This window comes from Saccopteryx bilineata, chromosome 2 (assembly GCF_036850765.1).
Source record: "Saccopteryx bilineata isolate mSacBil1 chromosome 2, mSacBil1_pri_phased_curated, whole genome shotgun sequence".
Classification (NCBI taxonomy): domain Eukaryota; kingdom Metazoa; phylum Chordata; class Mammalia; order Chiroptera; family Emballonuridae; genus Saccopteryx; species Saccopteryx bilineata.
The window spans coordinates 129,304,965-129,324,914 of record NC_089491.1 but is presented as its reverse complement, the minus strand read 5'-3'; the positions used below and the strand labels follow the sequence as shown (position 1 = coordinate 129,324,914).

The 19,950-nt window shown below is 33.0% G+C and overlaps 1 protein-coding gene across 6 annotated transcripts in view; it reads left to right on the top strand.

The window, feature by feature from the left end:
- Nucleotides 1–19,950, top strand: part of LRRIQ1 (leucine rich repeats and IQ motif containing 1) — a 259,941-nt gene that overhangs the window by 195,055 nt on the left and 44,936 nt on the right. For all 6 annotated transcript variants that reach the window (XM_066257791.1, XM_066257794.1, XM_066257793.1 and 3 more), the window contains exon 26: nt 10,161–10,281. In XM_066257791.1, coding sequence (XP_066113888.1) covers nt 10,161–10,281 — 121 coding nt within the window. The remainder of the gene's footprint in view (nt 1–10,160; nt 10,282–19,950) is intronic.

Sequence of the window (19,950 nt, the reverse complement as noted above, 5' to 3'; positions counted from 1 at the left end):
TGTAATTTCTAATAGAAATTAGTATTATGTTATTAGTATTATGTTATTCATCCTTCTCATCATTCTCATGAGCAACTCATTTGAGGAGTTTTCCTGAAATAGCAAAATTTGGACAATAGATAAAATTACTGTTTTTGAAAATATTTATAGAATATAGATTTGATATAATCTCTCTGCAAGTATTTCATTTTAATAAGGCCCCTCTTACAGAATAGCATGGTATTACCATAGGAAAATCGGTATTATCTGTGTCTATTAACACCATACATATTACTGATTAGCACTTTCTCAGATATTGTTGAGTGGCCACCTTGGAACAATATTGGGAAATATAAAAGTGCCAAGAGATTCCAAGATAAAGGAAGTGATATTACAATTAATTGTTATACTTCTAAAAATGAGTGAAAAGAGATTGATTAATCAGAATGGTTCTATGAGATTAATGCTCTGACATTAATTTGCTTTTTTCGTATAGCACTATATCACACTACATACAAATATATGATAAATACATAACAATGACAAGTGCTTTTTTTCCATATTGAAGAAGTACAGCTAAATACAAAAATAAGGTAAATGGTAGTTGAACTGATATACACATTTTTTGTGTGTTTGAGTAGAGACAGGGAAAAAAAATCAAGAAAAGACTTATGCCAAAAAGATACTGGGTGAACTGAAGGTCCAGTATAGAACTCTTGCAGAGTGTTGGGGAGTGAAAGTATTCTACTTGTGTTGAGGACCTGGACAAAAATAACTGTACAACTGGTACCAGGCCATAACAGAATTTAAAAAAAAATTTAAGATGTAACCTCTTCTACTATAAGATCCTCAAAGGTGGGATATAAAACTGAGACTTGTGGACACAGATAAAACTGAAGTGGTTAACAGGGGAGAGCAATAAAAGGGGATAAATACATGATGATAGGAAATGAGTTGACATTGGGTAATAGGCACACAATGCAGTTAACAGTTTAAATGTTATGGAGATGTTCACCTGTAACCTATGTATTACTATGGATCGATGTCACCCATTAATTTAATTTCTAAATAAAAAATATAACCACATATATAAAAAACAGGCTGACAGGTGTTGGGCAAAAACCTCATGGACACAGACAACAGTGTAGAGGGTACTGGTAGGGAGAGGGGTGAGGGGTGATAAATGGTGATGGACAAAATAAATAAATGGTGATGCAAATGAGTCTGTTATAAATTCTGCTATTAAAAATATTATTGTAATAAACTGGACTGGACACCATAAAAGAGAGAATTAATGAATTAAAAGATTATCTACAAAAGAATAATAGATTGACAACCAACATTGTATCTGATATTTTATATATTTTATATTAACATATTACATAGTTATTTGTATTAATATTAGGGATACCTTTAAATATCATCCACTTCACTTTCAGGAATGAGGAGAAAATAAAATATTATCAAATATTTAAATTCTGGGTTTTAATAACATCTATGTCTTCCAAATAATATCAAAATGTATTGCATGACTAACTCTAAAGAAAAAATGGCAACAAAATATTTACTTATTTCCAAATATATATTAAAAGGATGTTATTGATCTAGACAATTATATTACTGATTAAATTTATCACTCCAAACTCCAGGAATTTCCTACAGAAACAGTTATAGTTCAGGTTCCCCAGGAAACATATTTTGAGATTTTGATATTTGGGTGCAGGATATTTCCTGGGAAAAACTTTCAGGAACAACTGTTTTAAAGGATAAAAGAAGCAGGTTCGAGCAGAGAGAAAGGGTGAACTGCATAGAGTTGCAGGAGAGATAGTGAGATCTGGTAGTGGGAAGACCCTTTTGAGTTTTGCCAGCTTGAGGAAAATGGATCAAGATTTTATGTTCCTGCATCACATCAAGAGAGCGTGTGACTTGGGCAAGCCAGCCCTCTTCAGCAAAGGACAATTTCCAGAGAGGGATTCACCAGAGAGCCACCAGGCTTCAATTTTTTCAGCCACTGGAGGAATCTGATTCAGTTGTAAATGGTGTTCTGAGTGGGATATCATAATACTCACTATACTCAGTAAGTTTACCATTCAGGAATGCAATAACATAGCATATAAAATGTGTCAGCTATACCCAAATAAATCTATAAGTTAAAACCAATTCAAAACTAAATTACAGCTGTTGTTTTAGAAACTTGAAAAATCTCATTCTAAAATGTGTATTGATGAATAAAAGGTGGATATTATATAGGTCAGCTCCGAAAAGGAAGAGCACCTGCTGTCACAAGATATAAACACTTAATACAAAGCAAAAGTAAACTATCTGGTGCTGGCACAGGGATGGAGAAACAGACCAATGGATATGAACAGTAAGTTCAGGAATAGGCCTTGATCATATTGGAATGTAATATGTGATAAAGGTGAGAAAGGTCAGATTGTGTAGTAAACAGCACTCAGTAAACTAACATTAAGAAAAAGAATAAAGGCTATATAGCAATCATTTACACACTTCATAACAGTCAGATGGAATTCAGAAGAGTTGAAAACTCAAATATGAAAAGTTAAGCTATAAAACTGATCAAGTAAAAAAGATCTTTGTAACTTAGCAGCCAAAATTTTTTTAAAAAAATATATAAAAGTAGTACAAGTTATATGTAAAAATCACTGTGTTCAATTAAATATTCTTTCCCGTGAAGGATTTTATAGGAAAGGTTAATAGATTGTAGACAAGACAAACTATTTTCAGTGCTAAAAACTAACAATAGGTTAATATCTAAATACAAAGAATTCCTTCTAATGAATAATATAAAGTCAGGTAACCCAATGAAAAAGAAATATAAATACAATAGAAAAAGAATATACAGAGACAGTTCACAGAGATGATGCCTAAATATATTTATATAAATGTATATAAACAGAGCCCAGTTATAGAACCAGAAGTATAAAAATTAAACCCAAGAAGTTGCATGAATATATTCAACATAATGGCAAAAATTAGAAAATAGGTCACCCCTCAAAATTCAATAAAATGGAAAAAAAAAGAAAATTTCATTACAAAAGAGAGAGAAAACTGAGTAATGCAAAGTGCTGTCCACAATGTGGAGACACATATACAGCCTGTGAAAGTAGAAGCGGGTATAGTCATTCTGGAAAGAACTGTCCGTATTTATTAAGGGAGGACTTTACATACCCTGTTATACTTCAAGGCCATTTTTGCAGGGAATATCTCTATTATTTTGCATATCTAATATATATATATATAATATTACACATATAATAAATATATTTTGCATATATAATTATATAAATATATAAATAAACTAGAATTTTTTAGTAAAAATATTCCATTTCCCACTATGTAAAAAATATAAAATATATAAGGATAAATGTTAATATCAAGCAAGATGTGCAAGGTCCCGCCTTGGCCAGTTGGCTCAGTGGTAGAGCGTCAGTCTGGCATGTGGAAGTCCCACTTTCAATTCCTGGCCAGGGCACACAGGAGAAGCGCCCATCTGCTTCTTCACCCTCCCCCCTCTCCTCCCTCTCTGTCTCTCTCTTCCCCTCTCACAGCCAAGGCTCCATTGGAGCAACATTGGCCCAGGCGCTGAGGATGGCTCAATGGCCTCCGCCTCAGGCACTAGAATGACTCTGGTTGCAATGTAGTAATGCCTCCTGGTGAGCATACTGGTGGATTCTGTTGGGTGCATGCAGGAGTCTGCCTCTCTGCTTTTTCACTTCTCACTTCAGAAAAAAAAAAAAAAAAAAATATATATATATATATATATATATATATATGTATGTACAAGGTCCCTACAATAAATATCAAATACTGCCTTAAAAAAACAAAGAGATACACCATATTCATGCGTACAAAGACTCAAATTATAAGATATTGGTTGTTCACAAATGATTCATAAATTCAGGATACTCCTAGAATGCTTTGTAGGATAAATGGACAAGTTTTTACATGTATATACAAATACAAGGGACCTAGACTAGTCAATGTAATCTTTAAACAGTAGTAAGGATACTCACATTACTGAATTTAAAACTACTATATAGCCCCCGTAATCAAGAATGGGTATTATATGAATAATTATAGAAAAATCAACCAACAAAAAAGAATTAAGTCTAGAAAAATACCACACTTAATAAGATTAATTTATTTTCCTTAAAGTTACCAAAGCAATTAAAAGAGGATTTTTGTTTATTTATTTGTTTTATTTATGATTTTAATTTGTGTTTTCATAGATTCAATGTCCCACTGAATATGTCTCTCCCCCACCCCCTTACTCCCTCTCGGCCTTCCCATTCCCCCTCCCCCCTAAGCCTTCCCCCCTTCCCTCCAGAATTTGCTGTCCTGTTCTCTATAATGCTGTGTTGTGTGTGTGTGTGTGTGTGTGTGTGTGTATAATTTCATTAATCTATTTTCCTTCTCTGATCCTATCTTCTCTTCTACTTTCCCTCTGACCACTTTCCCTCTGGTCCCTTTGATTTCGCCTTTGCCTCTGTTCCGTTGCTCAGTTCACATTGTTCATTGGATTCCTCAAATGAGGGAGATCTTACGGTACTTTTCTTTCTCTGCTTGGCTTATTTCACTTAGCATGATAGTTTCCAGGTCCATCCATGTTGTTGCGAAAGGTATGTTTCCCTTCTTCTCACGGCTGTGTAGTATTCCTTTGTGTATATGTACCACTGCTTTTTATTCCATTCGTCCACTGTGCTGTTTCCAGATGTTCGCAGTTGTGAACAATGCTGCCATAAACATGGGAGTGCATTTCTTCTTTTGAATCAGTGATTTGGTGTTCATAAGATATATTCCTAAAAGTAGGATAGTTGGATCAAAGGGCATTCCATTTTTAATTTTTTGAGGAATCTCCATACTGTTTTTCACAGAGGCTGCACCAGTCTACATTCCCACCAGCAGTGCAGGAGGGTTCCCTTTTCTCCACATCCTCACCAGCACTTATTCTGTGTTGTTTTGTTGATGAGCGCCATTCTGACTGGTGTGAAGTGATATCTCATTGTGGTTTTAATTTGCATTTCTTTAATGATTAGTGATGTTGAACATTTTTTGGTATGCCTATTGGCCATCTGTAAGTCCAAAAGAGGAAAAGAATCTTTTTTAAACAAATAGTATTGTACAATTGCGTATCTACAAGAAAAAAAATGAATGCTTATTACTACTTCACATTACACTTAAAAATGAATTTGAGGTGAATTGTGGGCCCAAATATAAAAACTATAATTCTAAAACTACTCAAATAAAACATATTAAGATATTTTCACAATCTTGGGGTTAGCAAAGATTTCAGATAGAACAAAAGAAGCATAATCAAACAGTAAACTAAGAATGCACTTCAGCAAATTTAAAAGTATAAATATTTGCACCCTAACTGGCCACATTGTCTGGATACACTAAGGTTGTGGGTTTTATTCCTGATCAGGGCTCATACAGGAAGCAGCCAATAAACACATAAGTAAGTGGGACAACCATTCGATGTTTCTCTCACTCTTTCTTCTTCTCCCTTCCTTTCACTCTCTCTAAAATCAATCAAGGTTTCTCACTTCAGAAAAATACAAAAATTAAACAAAATAAATAAAATAATAAAATAAAATTAATCAATGATGTAATTAATTAATTTTAAAAGTATTTGCATTTAGAAAAACTCATTAAGAAAATAAAAAGTCAAACCACATCCTGGGAGAAAAATTCACATTCTCTCTCTTTCTCTTCCTCCTTTTTTCTCTCCCTCTCCCTCTCCTCACTCCAACCCTCCATGTGCAAAGAATTCCTCTTCCACATATACACAGCTAACAATACACATCTAGAAAGGACTTGTATCCATAATATAGTTTTTAAAATTCTTAAAATCAATAATATAAAAACCTCAAGTTATTAAAAATTGAAAATATTTAAGACCACAGAGGAAGATATTTGAGTGGTTAATAAGCACATTAATTTAAATTAAGATAGCAATGAGATACTACTACATCACACCAGAATGGTTAACATTTAAAAGCCAAAAAACACAAATGTGGAGAAAGATGTAGAACAACTAGAATTCTCATATATTACAGGCATAGTGAAAAATAATAAAACCATTTTTAAAAATACATAGTTTCACATAAAATTGTATATTCTTCTACCCTATGATCCATTAATTCTACTTCTAGATGTTACCCAAGGGAAATGAAACAAATGTCCACATAAATACCTGTGGCAAATCACATATTATTTTTTCTAGAAAAATTTTATTTAATAAAAAAACCTATATATAAATGTTTGTAGTAGTATTATTTGTAATAGCTAAAAGTTGGAAACAACCCAAATTTCAATGAGTGAAAGAATAAACATAGTGGTATATATATACAGTGACTACACAACAAAAAATTAATAAAAAACAACAATCAAGAATGAGCTCTTGATACATACAAAGACTTTGAAGGATGTTAAGAGCATGATGCTGAGTAAAAAAGTAGTCTCAAAAAGTTACATACTGTATGATTTCATTTACATAAATAACATTGTCGAAAACACATAATTATAGTTGTGCAGAACATATAGTTGCCATTGGTTAGGCTGGAGAAAGGGTATGACTCTAATTGTTTGTATCCTAATTGTGGTGGTAATTATATAAATTTATGCATGCAATAAAGTGTCATAGAGGTATAAACAAACCAAAAAGATTGTACCTGTGAAAATTGGTAAAGTTTTAATAAGATGTGTGGTTTAGTAATGATGTTGCAAGTATTTCAATTTCTTGGTTTTAATAATCACACCTTGATTATATTTCTTTGGGGCAAACTGGGTGGAGGTAATATAGGGAATTCTCAATACAAATTTTTGCAGCTTCTATGGAAGTTTTAACTGATTGCAAAATATAATTTTTTAAATGATTGAAATTTGTGTCTAAGGTTTGTGAATTTCATTGCATGTAAATTATAGCTCTATAAAACATCTAAAGTGCCTAAACAAGCCCTCACATGTTCTATAACAAGGCCTCTGCCTTATTATATAAGAACAGGAGCCTGTACCATGATGAATGGAAGGGTATGTATAACAGCTTTTCACAATCAAAGATAAAAATGGTTTTAAGTCATTCATATGTCTAGAAATACTCTCATTTTGAATAATTATATGTGGAAACACTACAAGACAGCTTCTAAGTGAACTTTATAATATTTTATCTCTTTTTTAAAAAAATCTGAATAATCAATAAATAGGTATTTATTTTTATTGTGCTGTTTAATATGTTTTAACTTCTAAAAACAAAAAATTAAAGAAATAAATATTTAATAAAGTATTTTTTATGAAAATAATTGAAGGAAGAGGAATTCCTGGGGGGGTTTTGTGTTTTTTTTAAATTTTTATTTATTTATTCATTTTAGAAAGGAGAGAGAGAGGGGGAGAGAAAGAGAGGAGGAGAGGAGAGAGAGAATGGGGGGGAGGAGCAGGAAGCATCAACTCCCATATGTGCCTTGACCAGGCAAGCCCAGGGTTTTGAACCGGCAACCTCAGCATTTCCAGGTTGATGCTTTATCCACTGCGCCACCATAGGTCAGGTAAGGAGGAATTCCCGTTTTTAAAAAAGTTAACTACACCTCTGGTGAGAGAGGGAAAGGGATTAGGGTGTGTCAGTTGGTAGTTACCAAACAGCCCTGAGGATGTAGAGTCCAGCCGAGTGAAAATAGTCATTAGTATTGTGATATGTACGGTGCCAGGTGGGTACTGGAATTGTCAGGCATCACTTTATAAAGTAGATGACTGTCTAATCACTATACTGTACGCCTGAAACTAATACAAAATAAGATTGACTGTAAATTATAATTGAAAAATTAAAGTTCTTTGGAAATAAATAAAACGATGATTTAAAAGAGAGAGAGAGAGAGTTTTTATTTTTAATTAAGTTGCCTGGGTTGGAGGTTAATCAAAATTCAGATGCTTAAAAATTATGTTCCAAAATTTTTACCCTTCATTTTGTTGTGAAAATATGGAGAAAAAGTATGACACATCTTGTAAGTGGAGCTAAAATATGACCTGTTCAGGAAATAAAGTTATGAAACAATTTTACATAATTACTATTTAATAAATATTTTCTATTGAATTGCACATAGAAAACTTTTTCTGACATTAAACTGACTGAATTATAACCATACAAAATGTTTATTACAGTGTTTTACAATTAAATATACACTTTTATTGAATAAGTGTTAAAATTGATCAGTAATATTGTTTCTAAGTATATTTACTTCGCATGATATACAAGAAAAGATTATTTTATTTATAGTTTCTCTATTTGTTAACAGTTATGGAAAGAATGATGTTCAATTTGAAAACAAATGCTTTTAAACACAGAATCTGAATATTAATTCATCTGTGGCTGTGTCAGTTGCACTAATGGACCCTTGATAAAATTTCTAGGTTTGCATATAAAGCTATTAGACTGCACTATATGAAATCATATATTCCTGTTAAATCTCACTTCTAAATTTGAATTCGTTATAATATGACTTACTTAGTAACTGGCATTAATTGTTTTCTGTTTTTGAAGAAGCACTCTTTTAAATGCAAATGGCTTAGATGATAATGAAATTTTTGGAAGGCATGTATTCACAAATATTTTCTTGACATGTAGATATTGTCTTATGGGGATGGATTTCTACTTTCTATTTAGGCATACTAAATTTATGTCATCAAATTGAAGCAAATAAATACTGATTTTAAAACCTTGAGGCTTACACTTAAAGCCTCTTTAGCCAATAGGCACGCCCCTTCTGTTTTTCCTTATTTTGTAACTGTTCTCACTGAATTATGGTATTGCTTTGGTATTTCCCTCTTATTCTTCACTGCTTTTTTAAAGTGTTAATATTGATGAACCTATTCTAATGGAAACATCAGACACATAATACTGTGTACTAGCTGAAATAAAATTTAAAAAAATTGTGTAACACTTTTCATACTAATCACAAATGTATATCAGAAGCCAATTATTTATTTCATTTTAAAGTTTTCTACTGAGGATTTTTTTGACAATGCAATTGTATTACTTAGCCAGGTACGTGAAAAAGTGACTGACATAGAATGGTTTCTATTCTGATTTCAGCAATACAAGACTTGCTTACTTAACAATGAAGTTCATACATGTAAGGGCGGGAAGAAGTGGAGAGGGGGATGGATATAAAGGAGAAAACCAGACATCTGAATTTGAAAGAGGATGATCTTTAGATGCTGGTTTCGTGAGTTTTTCTAGCTCATCATATAGGAATAGTTCCTTAACCACAGTGATGATTTTATGGCTATATTTTGCTTTATATAAATTTTTCTCACATCAAACACTAAAGACAATGCTTTCTCATAGGATTTCAAACATCTTGTGGTTTGGGTTAAATCCCAGCTACTTTGAAGCTGCTTTGCTTTCCATCACTGCATTTTCCCCCACTTTGTGGCTGAGTCCTGATAAATCTTTACTTAATGATATTAGACGTGCTGTAAAACAATATTTTATAGGCAAGGAGTGATTCTTTCAACTCTTAGGTTCAGTCCAAAATAGTAACAAAAGTTCAGATGGTAACTTTAGATAAAATAAATTATCTAATTCTTATGTCTTTAATATATTTTGAAATTCCTATATATTTACCATTACCCCCAAATTAGGCTTAATGTATAATATTTTATATTAATAATTGTGGTAATGAGAAAATAAAAATCTTTTGTGACTTTGTAGTATACAAATGTGGAATGAAAGACATTTCAGGGAATTTTATTTAGAAAACTAATAAGTGTTAAATATAAATATTGCAGAACATAATGCAATATGACATTTCTAACATTCAATTAAGAATTAAATAATATTATTGGTAAATAAGTGATGTTAAACTGTGTAAAGTTTCATCAGTTGCCTTTAAGATTGATTTTCATCAAGATTACTGTACTAAAATGTTTTCTTTTGTTGTACAGACTCAAATAGCAAACCTCAATTTTAAAATCGGCTCTTATTTGCAAAAAATGCTTTGACATAGTGCATTTGTTCTGCCTGGGCAGCAATAAAGGATTGTGGTATCATTTTGAAGAAGGTTGTTTGACAGAGCCTGTTTGTTTATTTGGTGTAATGTGAGCTGCATTCAGAAAATGCCATATTTTGTTTCATGATTGTATACATTCTCTCCCTTTGCTCCCAGGCAAGACTTGTAAGCAGAGAAGACACGGATTTAGACCTTTTTTCCATGACTAGTGGAAGAGCTTTGTCTGTGAAGAGAGAAAAAAAAAATCAGGCACACAGACACTCAGCGGGATCTTCAAGTAAGTTGTGGTTGCCTTCAGAATTAATTTAGAAATCACAAATGAATTGGCGGAACCCAATGCCGAGCATTCTTTTACGTATAGGGGGTAGAATGCCAGCAACCAGAACTGCCCAGTAATGTGTCTCTGAGTTCTTCTTTCCCTAAATGTCTTCTTTTGATATAAACAAATTTATTTCTAAAATTAACTGCACAGCTATTTTAATTATATTCTGTGACTCAGTGATCTACTCTCCCATCACCTGATGGATTCTATTGATTTCTTTGATCATTTAGTTCTAAAAGAATTTTTTAGGCTAATTGTAAAAAGTTGGATTTATATATATCAACATAGTGCATTTTGGACTTCTGTCATTGATTTTAAAATGTTATAGGTAAAGTTAAATTTTAAAGGCAACTTTTAAAAAATAGCAGATTTTAGATAATATTATACTGTCAAAACCATGTTTTAAAAATAATTTCCATTAAACAGATGACAGTTTATATTTATTAATGATGGCCTTTTGAATCATAAATCTGTCACCCACATTTTTTACCTTTATCATGGTGTCAATAAGAATTGTACTGTGGTTAACTCTGAAAAAATATAACACTTATAAAATACCTATATGTTGTGGTATTTTTTGGTAATAGAGCCTATTTTTTTTAATTTTCACTTATGAGTAAAAACCCTAAGGATTTTATAATGTTTTTAAAAATATTATGGTTTATTAATTTAAAAGATGTTTTATTTGATATCATATTTGGTTAATTTCCCCAAAGTATACCAAACCTCAGAAGTCAAGACATTGTCACACTTCATTATAAATATCGTTATTATTGACAAAGGTTTATTACTCATTGATATTATAATTATGTATATTTGCATAAAGTCAATACATGACTGAATGTAAAATAGTCAATTATATAGCTGATACTCCTCAGATAAATGAAAACTTCTAAATGAGTCTTTGACTTTTCATACAGGTACTTGATAATTTGAGTCCAGTTATTTAAATGTATTGATATATGCAAGTTCACTTTTACAAATTTTAATGTGCTGTTGAAATACTTTAAATATATCTAATTTAAAAATGTTTATCAGGCTTTAAAGTTCTTAGAGTGCTTGAATTTCCTTACCTGACTCTAGAATCTGAATCCTAATGTGTTGTCAATATAATTGAGAAAGAAATATTTTAGGTTTATTCAGCTAATATAAATTTTTCATGTTATTAACATGATGTGTTAAATACATCAATTTTTAAATATATATTACATTTCAGAAGGAATCAATCTGTGCCCCAAATAATAATGAATCATAATACTATATCCATTTTTTTTCTAATTTTTTTAAAATTTTATTTATTTATTTATTTATTTAGAGAGGAGAGGGAGAGAGAGAGACAGAGAGACAGAGAGAGAGAGGAGAGACAGAGAGAGAGAAGGGGGGAGGAGCTGGAAGCATCAACTCCCATATGTGCCTTGACCAGGCAAGCCCAGGGTTTCGAACCGGCGATCTCAGCATTTCCAGGTCACGCTTTATCCACTGCGCCACCACAGGTCAGGCACTATATCCATTTTAAGCATTATATATGGCAAACTCATATGATATCACCAGGGTAGAAAAGAAACAAACCAAATTAAACAAAAACAAAAAAAATGTCTTATGTCTTTACAGAATATAAAATTTTCTGTTAATAAGGTATCCTCTTAATGTTAAAATATAAATAGCTCAATAAATCAGCAACTATTCTTAAATATACATGCTTCATCTGTGACATGGAATCATAGGTTGTAGAGTATAGAAGATCATTATATAGAGTTCATTTTTTAACAGATTTTTCAAAAAATTGAAATAGGCTATTTTCACTATATTTCCAATTAGTTGTCAATACTTAACATTATTGAAAACACTACTGATCTCCAAATCTGTTTACTAAGTGACAATTTCACCATAGAAAAATAGTTTTTATTATTAGATAACAGAATACTACTTACCTAATTATTATACTTACTAGTTTATTATAATTTTAGCATAATATAATGGTAAACAATGTATGTTCTGACATTAATTTGCCTGGATTTGAATCATGACTTAATTTTCTCATCCTTAAAATGAGTATGATAATGGTAGTATCTTCCTTGTAAAATTGTCTTCAGGAACAAATGTAGAACACTTAGTAGAACAATACTTGGCACATAATAAGTTCTTAATAAAAATGTTCTTTATAATTGCACCTACACATAGCTGTAAAAGAAGAATAAATTGAGGTAAGATATTGAAGTCTCTAGAAACTAGGCATATAGGCTCAGCTATAAGAAACCTACTCTTAGTAGTTGCTTGATTAAAAACTTGGGGTAGCCTATATTTTATAGAAAACTTTAAACCTTCAAAGTCATTGGGTCCTAGGCCTCCATGGCTCTGGGCCAAGCACTTACAGCTTTGGTATTTTGACAGCTCTTTTTCTCCCGACCTTCCCTGTCTCTCTCTCAAAAACTTGTCACCTTATTAAAGCTAAAGTATTTCTTTTAGCTTTGCAAGCCAAATCTAGAGAGTAGTTTATGGGCTGTAGCTATAAAACTCTTTCAAGCCTTTGAACTTTCAAGATATTTCTCTTTTAATGTTGTGAGAATATTTGTAAGATGTATTCTTTCAAATCAGATAAACTCAAGTTTAAAATCCCAGTACCACCATCACATGTAAGTTGTGTAACCTTAGGTAAATTATCTAACCTCTAAGAATGAGCTTCTTGTCTGAAGAATGGGAATAAGCATGTCTATTTCATAAAGTTTTAGTGAAGAGGAAATGAGTAAAAATATATGTAAAGCATGTAGGAAGTGCTTAAAGAATAGTACTTGTTGTTTATATTGTTTGTTATTGTTGTATGTTTTATGTTGCTGTTGAATTTTAAACAACTCCAAGGTAGAGCTGTCTTCCTGTTCTGCGTGTCAAATAACACCAGAACCAACAACATACTTTCCACATGCCAGCCATCTGAAGCAATACATATTGTCTTTTCTTTGTGAATTTCCTAAGTTTTCTGTCCTTTCCTTTTAGGTCATACTGCTCTCCTACAAGAAACCAAGGCAGTCTTCTGCTACTTAGCTCTCTAATCTATCTTATGGTTTAAGAGAGAGATGTAAGAGGGCACGTTCTCATTTTTAAAATTCCACTTATAAAATAAATACGCCAAGAGATTTCTTCATTTAGACTATATTTAGAAAAAAATTTTCATTTTCTTAAAAGGTTTTGGTTTCCTAAATTAATTTTTTCAAATAATACTTAAAATAAATGTTACACTATAATGATAATAATTTTATTGCTATAGCAATTTATAGCTTTACTAATTTCTTTTAATTATCTCTTATTTATAATGATTATTTTTCTTTGACAGCTAATATAAATAGGACTCAGAGAGTTTATTTAATTTCCTTTTGGCACGAAAAGCTTAACAAGGCACAGAAGCTGCTTGAACCTACCTTTTCTTATTCCAAAACTAGTTTCATGTTGCCTTTTATTCTTCTATGGACTAAAATATATAGCTTAGTTGGTAAGAGTAGAATATAATTAATGTAGTTCTTATTGATTCATGCACTTATTCATATATTTAATAGCCATTTTTTGAATAATTGCTGCTCACTATATACTTAGCTTAGGCTTCTAGTTGCCTCCCAATCATCTCTGCACTTGGCAGGGCATATTTTGTATTCACAGTGAGCCAAGGATTGAGAATCCATGATTTCTCTGCAACAGTGCATCATCAGCCAAAGTCAATTTCTTTGTCTAAATTCTTATCAAATGTAAGCCATTTTAATATGGTACTGATTTTTCTGATTATGGAATAAAATATATTTTAAAAATGAAGAGAATGAGGAAGTCTCTTTTCTTTTGTATCTACAATGACATTTGGGATATAAGTGAGGAAAGAAGTAGAAGAAAGCCATCTAAACAAAGGAAGAGGGTAAAATATGAATACAGGGCAGGGCCCAGAGGTTTACAGTTGTGAGTACATGAGCATAGAATTTGTTCTTGTACTGTAATTTATTAATTCCTGTGTTATTTTCCATACAAATGTAAACCTATGTTTGCACGACCCTGAATATATTTGTAGAACATTGAAGAGTAATTTGCCTGAACCAGAGATCCCATGTACTGGAGTAATCCAAAATAAAGTTGCATTAAAAAGGAAGCCTTGCCTGACCAGGTGGTGGTGCAGTGGATAGAGCATTGGCCTGGGACATAGAGGATCCAGGTTCAAAACCCTGAGGTTGCTGGCTTGAGTGTGGGTTCATCCGGCTTGAACACAGACTCACCAACTTGAGCATGAGGTTGCTAGCTTAAGTGTGGGGTTGCTGGCTTGAGCATGGGATCGTAGACATGACACCATGGTCACAGGCTTGAGTTTAAGGTCATTAGCTTGAGCAAGGGGTCTCTGTCTCAGCTGTAGCCCCCCAGGTAAGGCACATATGAGAGGGCAGTCAATGAACAACTAAGGTGCCACAACAAAGAATTGATGCTTCTCATTTCTTTCCCTTCCTGTCTGTCCATCTCTCTCTCCCTCATCTATCTTGCTTAAAAAAAAAATCCCAGTTTTAGGTAAGTTTGAAAGTAAAGTGGAGGAATTGGACTTCCTCAGTGATAATGCAGACCTAAAAAAGATTTCTGAAAATACTTTAGTGTTTTAGAAAGCTTAAGATCATTTGAAAAGAGATATTATTCTGAGTCAGTGCTAACATTATGCAAGTGCCTCCAGGAGTATATTTACAAAGTAATTTCATAGCTCTTATAAAAAAGATTATCAAAAGTACAATGTTAAAATAGGTTCCTAGCTGTCAAAACTAAATAATACAAATTTAGAGATGAAAGGTGGTAACTAAAGCAAAATTAAATTTCATAGATGACCATTAAGGCTTACTCCAAATTTAAAAGCATCTCCCAGGCTCTGGCTTGGTAGCGTGGTTGGTTGGAGTATTGTCCTGACATGCCAAGGTTGCAGGTTCAATCTCTGGTCAGGACACATACAAGAATCAACCAATGAATGAATAAGTGGGTGGAACAACAAATTGCTCATTATCTTTCTCTTTCCCCCAACTCTGTTTTCTCTAAAAAATAATAAAAAAACAAAACCAAAAACAAAATAAAATGCAAACTTCATTAACATATTTTGAATTTTCAAATTAGAATTATTAACATGTTTTATATTCATATATGTATATATGTACATCTGTGTATGGATATCTAGCTTTCCATAGCTAGAGTATAGATTCATAATATAATTTATAATACTCCACTGAGTAAGCTTAAGAGCTAAATTTTATTACATAGATCTGACCTGTGGTGGCACAGTGGATAAAGCATTGACCTGGAAATGCTGAGGTCACCATTTTGAAACCTAGGCTTGCCTGGTCAAGGCACATATGGGAGTTGATGTTTCCTGCTCCTCCCCTTCTCTCTCTTTCTCACTCTCTCTCCCTTTTAAAATGAATAAATAAAATCTTTAAAAATAATTTATGGCATATATTTGTGTATAATTATATAAACCATGCATCATAATAGCAAGCAATTACTTGCCTACAATACGTACAGCACTATCCAGGCCACTACAAGAGTACAAAGATGGAGAGGCACAAGACCAAGGATGGCCAACACAATATTGAAGGATAAGAACAATGTTGAAGGACCAACAGACTCAACCTCAATGCTTACTACAAAGGGAAATTCACATTGAAACAAGATACCACTACACACCTATTAAAATAACCAAAATCCAGAACACTAACCATTCCAAATGCTGGCAAAGATGTGAAGCAGTAGGAACTCTCATTTATTGCTAATTGAAATGCAAAACGTTACAGCTGCTTTGGAAGAGACTCTGGTGGTTTCTTACAAAACTAAACATACTCTTACACTATGATCTGGTAATCAATCTCCTTAGTATTTACCCAAAGGAATTGAAAGCATGTCCACACAAAAAACTTGTACATGAATGTTATAGCAACTTTACTCGTAAGTGCCAAAATTTGGAAGTAACCAAGACACCCTTTGGTGGTGAATGGCTTAAGTAATCTGTGGTATATCTAGATAATGCAATTATTATTTAGTGCTAAAAATAAATGAGCTACCAAACCATGAAATATAAAGGAAACTTAAATGCATATTGCTAGGTAAAAAAAAAAAGCCAATGTAAAAGGCTGCTAACTGTATAATTCCAACTATATGACATTCTTTTTTTTTTAAATTTTTTTTTAATTTTTTTTTTTTAGATTTTATTTATTCATTTTAGAGAGAAGGTACACAGGGAGAGAGAGAGAGAGAGGCAGAGAGAGAGAAGGGGGGAGGAGCAGAAAGCATCAACTCCCACATGTGCCTTGACCAGGCAAGCCAGGGGTTTCGAACCAGCGACCTCAGCATTCCAGGTTGATGCTTTACCCACTGCGCCACCACAGGTCAGGCTATATGACATTCTTAAAAAGCAAAACTAGGGAAACAGTAAAAATATCAGTGATTGCCAGAGGCTGGAGGGAGGAGAGATGAATAGTGTCAAGCACAGACGGTTTTTTAGGACAGCAAAAACACTCTGTGATAAAGATAAATGATAAAGAAATGTTATTCATTGCATGTTTTTTCAAACCCATAGAATGTACAAAACCAGGAATGAACTGTAATCTAAACTATGGACTTTGGGTGATTATGATGTGTCAGTGTGGGTTCATCAGCTGTAACAAGGGTAACTTTCTGGTGGAAGATATTGATAATGAGGGAGGCTATGCATGTGTGGGTGAGGGGGTATGGGGGTAATCTCTGCCTTCCTCTCAATTTTGCTGTAAACATGAAACTGCTCAAAAAATAGTTCTAAAAGTGGGGGGGGATAGAAAAGGAAAAGTAAAGTTCAGAAGGGTGTTTCTTGCCAGCTGTTTCCTGAGATTTACTTTGAAATAGGTGGGATTTAGATTTTAATTTTATAAATGTAAATTACCCACTGTTAAAGAGGCAGAAAGCTGTAGAGCTGAAATCCAAGCCTGGATCTTTTCATTTTTATGGTAAAGACAGCAACTGCTTCCCATCCAATGCTTTTGCACCATAACTGTGTTGTTTCAACCTATCTCAAGGTAAAGATGGAGCAAAAAGACCCTTTATAAATTTTGATTTCCTTAAATAAAATGAAAGTACTATGATGAACTGTATGTGCTTAGCACATAGAAGGCACATATATTGAGAGAATAAATGAATACCTGTATATCATCCATTGTTCTTTTCTCCTATGTCATCTTATTTTTCAATGGATGGTGTCTTCTCCAGAACAAGGGAAACTATTTCCATTAACACTGCATTGTTTTCTCACCAAACTATTGTATATGTATGAGATTTAGGTTAATAAATGGTTACAAATATTAAAGAAACTTTATAATATATTATAACACTTTATTATAGAATTCAAATGCTAAACAGACTTTCATATTCTGTTGACCACAACTAGTTTTTTTTATGTTTATTGTTTATTCTACTTCTCGCTTCTAGTGTGTGTGTTCCAAGAGGACAGGGAGTTTGATGAAGTTTTCCAGGTACCTAGAACTACTGCGTATATGATATGCCCTTTAATGTATACTGCTCACAAAAATTAGGGGATATTTTATAGCTTCATATTTGGCGATAAAATATCCCCTAATTTTTCTGAGCGGTATAAATTTGATGAATTAATTAATGGATAAATGAGTGAATATGGCCATCCTTTAGTTGAATAAGAGCTAGGGAAGGAATATCTTACATTTTCAAGCTCTATGGTGGGGTAGAAGAAGAAGAGGGGTAGAAGATTGACTGGTAGATATTTAGCAGTGTCTGCCAAACTTCTAAGAGCACCAGACCTATCAAAAATCCTGGTATTGTTATTAAAGAGTACAGTCTATCCAAATGGTTAGGGTTTTTCTCCAAGTTCTAGGTGAGTTTTTCAAACAACTCAGTCATGAAATGCAAGTTCCCATGGATCCAGCCTACATGAAGGCAATTCTGTCATTTGTTCATTCAAAAATATATATCTGTGGAATGATCCGTAAGGCCCAGTGCATTACACAGGGGAAAGAGTGCTGAGCTCTTTATGGAGTTTATAATCTGTATAAATATATGTTGTGATAGTCTGCGTCCAATCAGGAGATAGCTATCACACAGCATGTTATACAGGGAAAGATTAAATATTATGTACACTAAAGGAGCAACTTAAATATATAAGAACATTCTCAATGATACCCTTGTGCTGAGTAAGAGCACCCAAGGAAGGACAGACTTGGAAGGGGTTCGCACATCATTGGAGAAGGTATGATTCAGACAGCTGAGAAGTTCCCTGGTTTGACCAGACGAAAAAAGTTTGTAGTTACTGAGCAAACAATAGTCAACTCTTTGCAAAGCAGGATGGGGACAGATGATGAGCAGAAACGTAGCATAGGCTGCTTAGATTTTGGTAGGGCAGAAGGAGGGGCAGGCTATGGTTTCCCTGTGGAGAAGGTAGCACACAAGTTATTACTAAGTCCAACCTGTGTGGTGGCAGAGGGGTCATGTTCGGATCCTGTATCAGAGAGTCCTCACATTCACAAGGCCAACCACAGCCCCACCTATGCCAGAAATTGCAAGGCCTCTTTCTCTAGCAGCATCCTTTCAGCATCTTCTACTGAGAAAACTTGCCATTTTTTTCCCACTTTAAAGGAGAAATGCTTAAAAGATGGCTTTTATTATAGAATATGTAATGAGGAGTGTAGTCGCTGCTACAAGGCAATAAATTGATAACTGACATATATGTATGCACTAAATGACTACTCTGAACATCGTGTGCATGTGTGTGTGTGTGTGTGTTTGTGTGAATTACAGGTATATATATGAACATCCTCTTTCTGATAGTAAATTGGGCTTACTATTCTTGTCTTTAGAAGAGATTCACAGTTTGAATCAAATTAAGACCTAGTATTATTTTACTTATGGCATGTTAAGCTAGGAAATGTTTTTGAGCAAGAAAAATATAATGCCCCCCCCAAAAAAAACACATTTCACAATTGAGAAAAATTAAAGAAAATCATAAGAAGACCTCAAATTGTTAAGAAAATGTTGTCCAATCATTCTTCTCGTTATTTCTTCTTTTTTATAGGCTACTTCCAGCCTATAAAACCATGTTATTAAATAATTAAGTAAGGAATTACTTTTACAAAGTATAGTAGAGCCCTCAACAAATTGAAATTTTCAAGGTCAGAGATAAGAGATCATTAATATGCCAATTGCATTTTTAAGCACAGTGAGAGGCAGTGCAGTGTTGGTTACAATACTGTGCTAAGAGGTTGGGAAATCACTTTCTAGTCCTGCCAAGGCCCCTCACCAGCATTTTTTTTGTAATTTTCTTTAAGTCACGTACAACTCCTTTATAAATTTTATAGGTTAAAGGCAGCCTGGCGTAAAGGAAAGAAATTTCAAGTAGGCCAGATATAAATTTAAAAAGATGTAAACCCCATTTCTTTCTGTTACATTTTTATGGACTTGGATGGGATATTTTAGGATTGGTTTGTTCCCTTAGAAAATATCACGGTGGAAAATAGGTAAATATATAAATATGTATTTTGTGTTTCTATGGAAAAGGGAGGGAAATAAGAAAAATAAAGGTAAAAGAAATCTAAGAGTTTTTGTAGCTTTGAATATCCATATTCTGCAACTAGA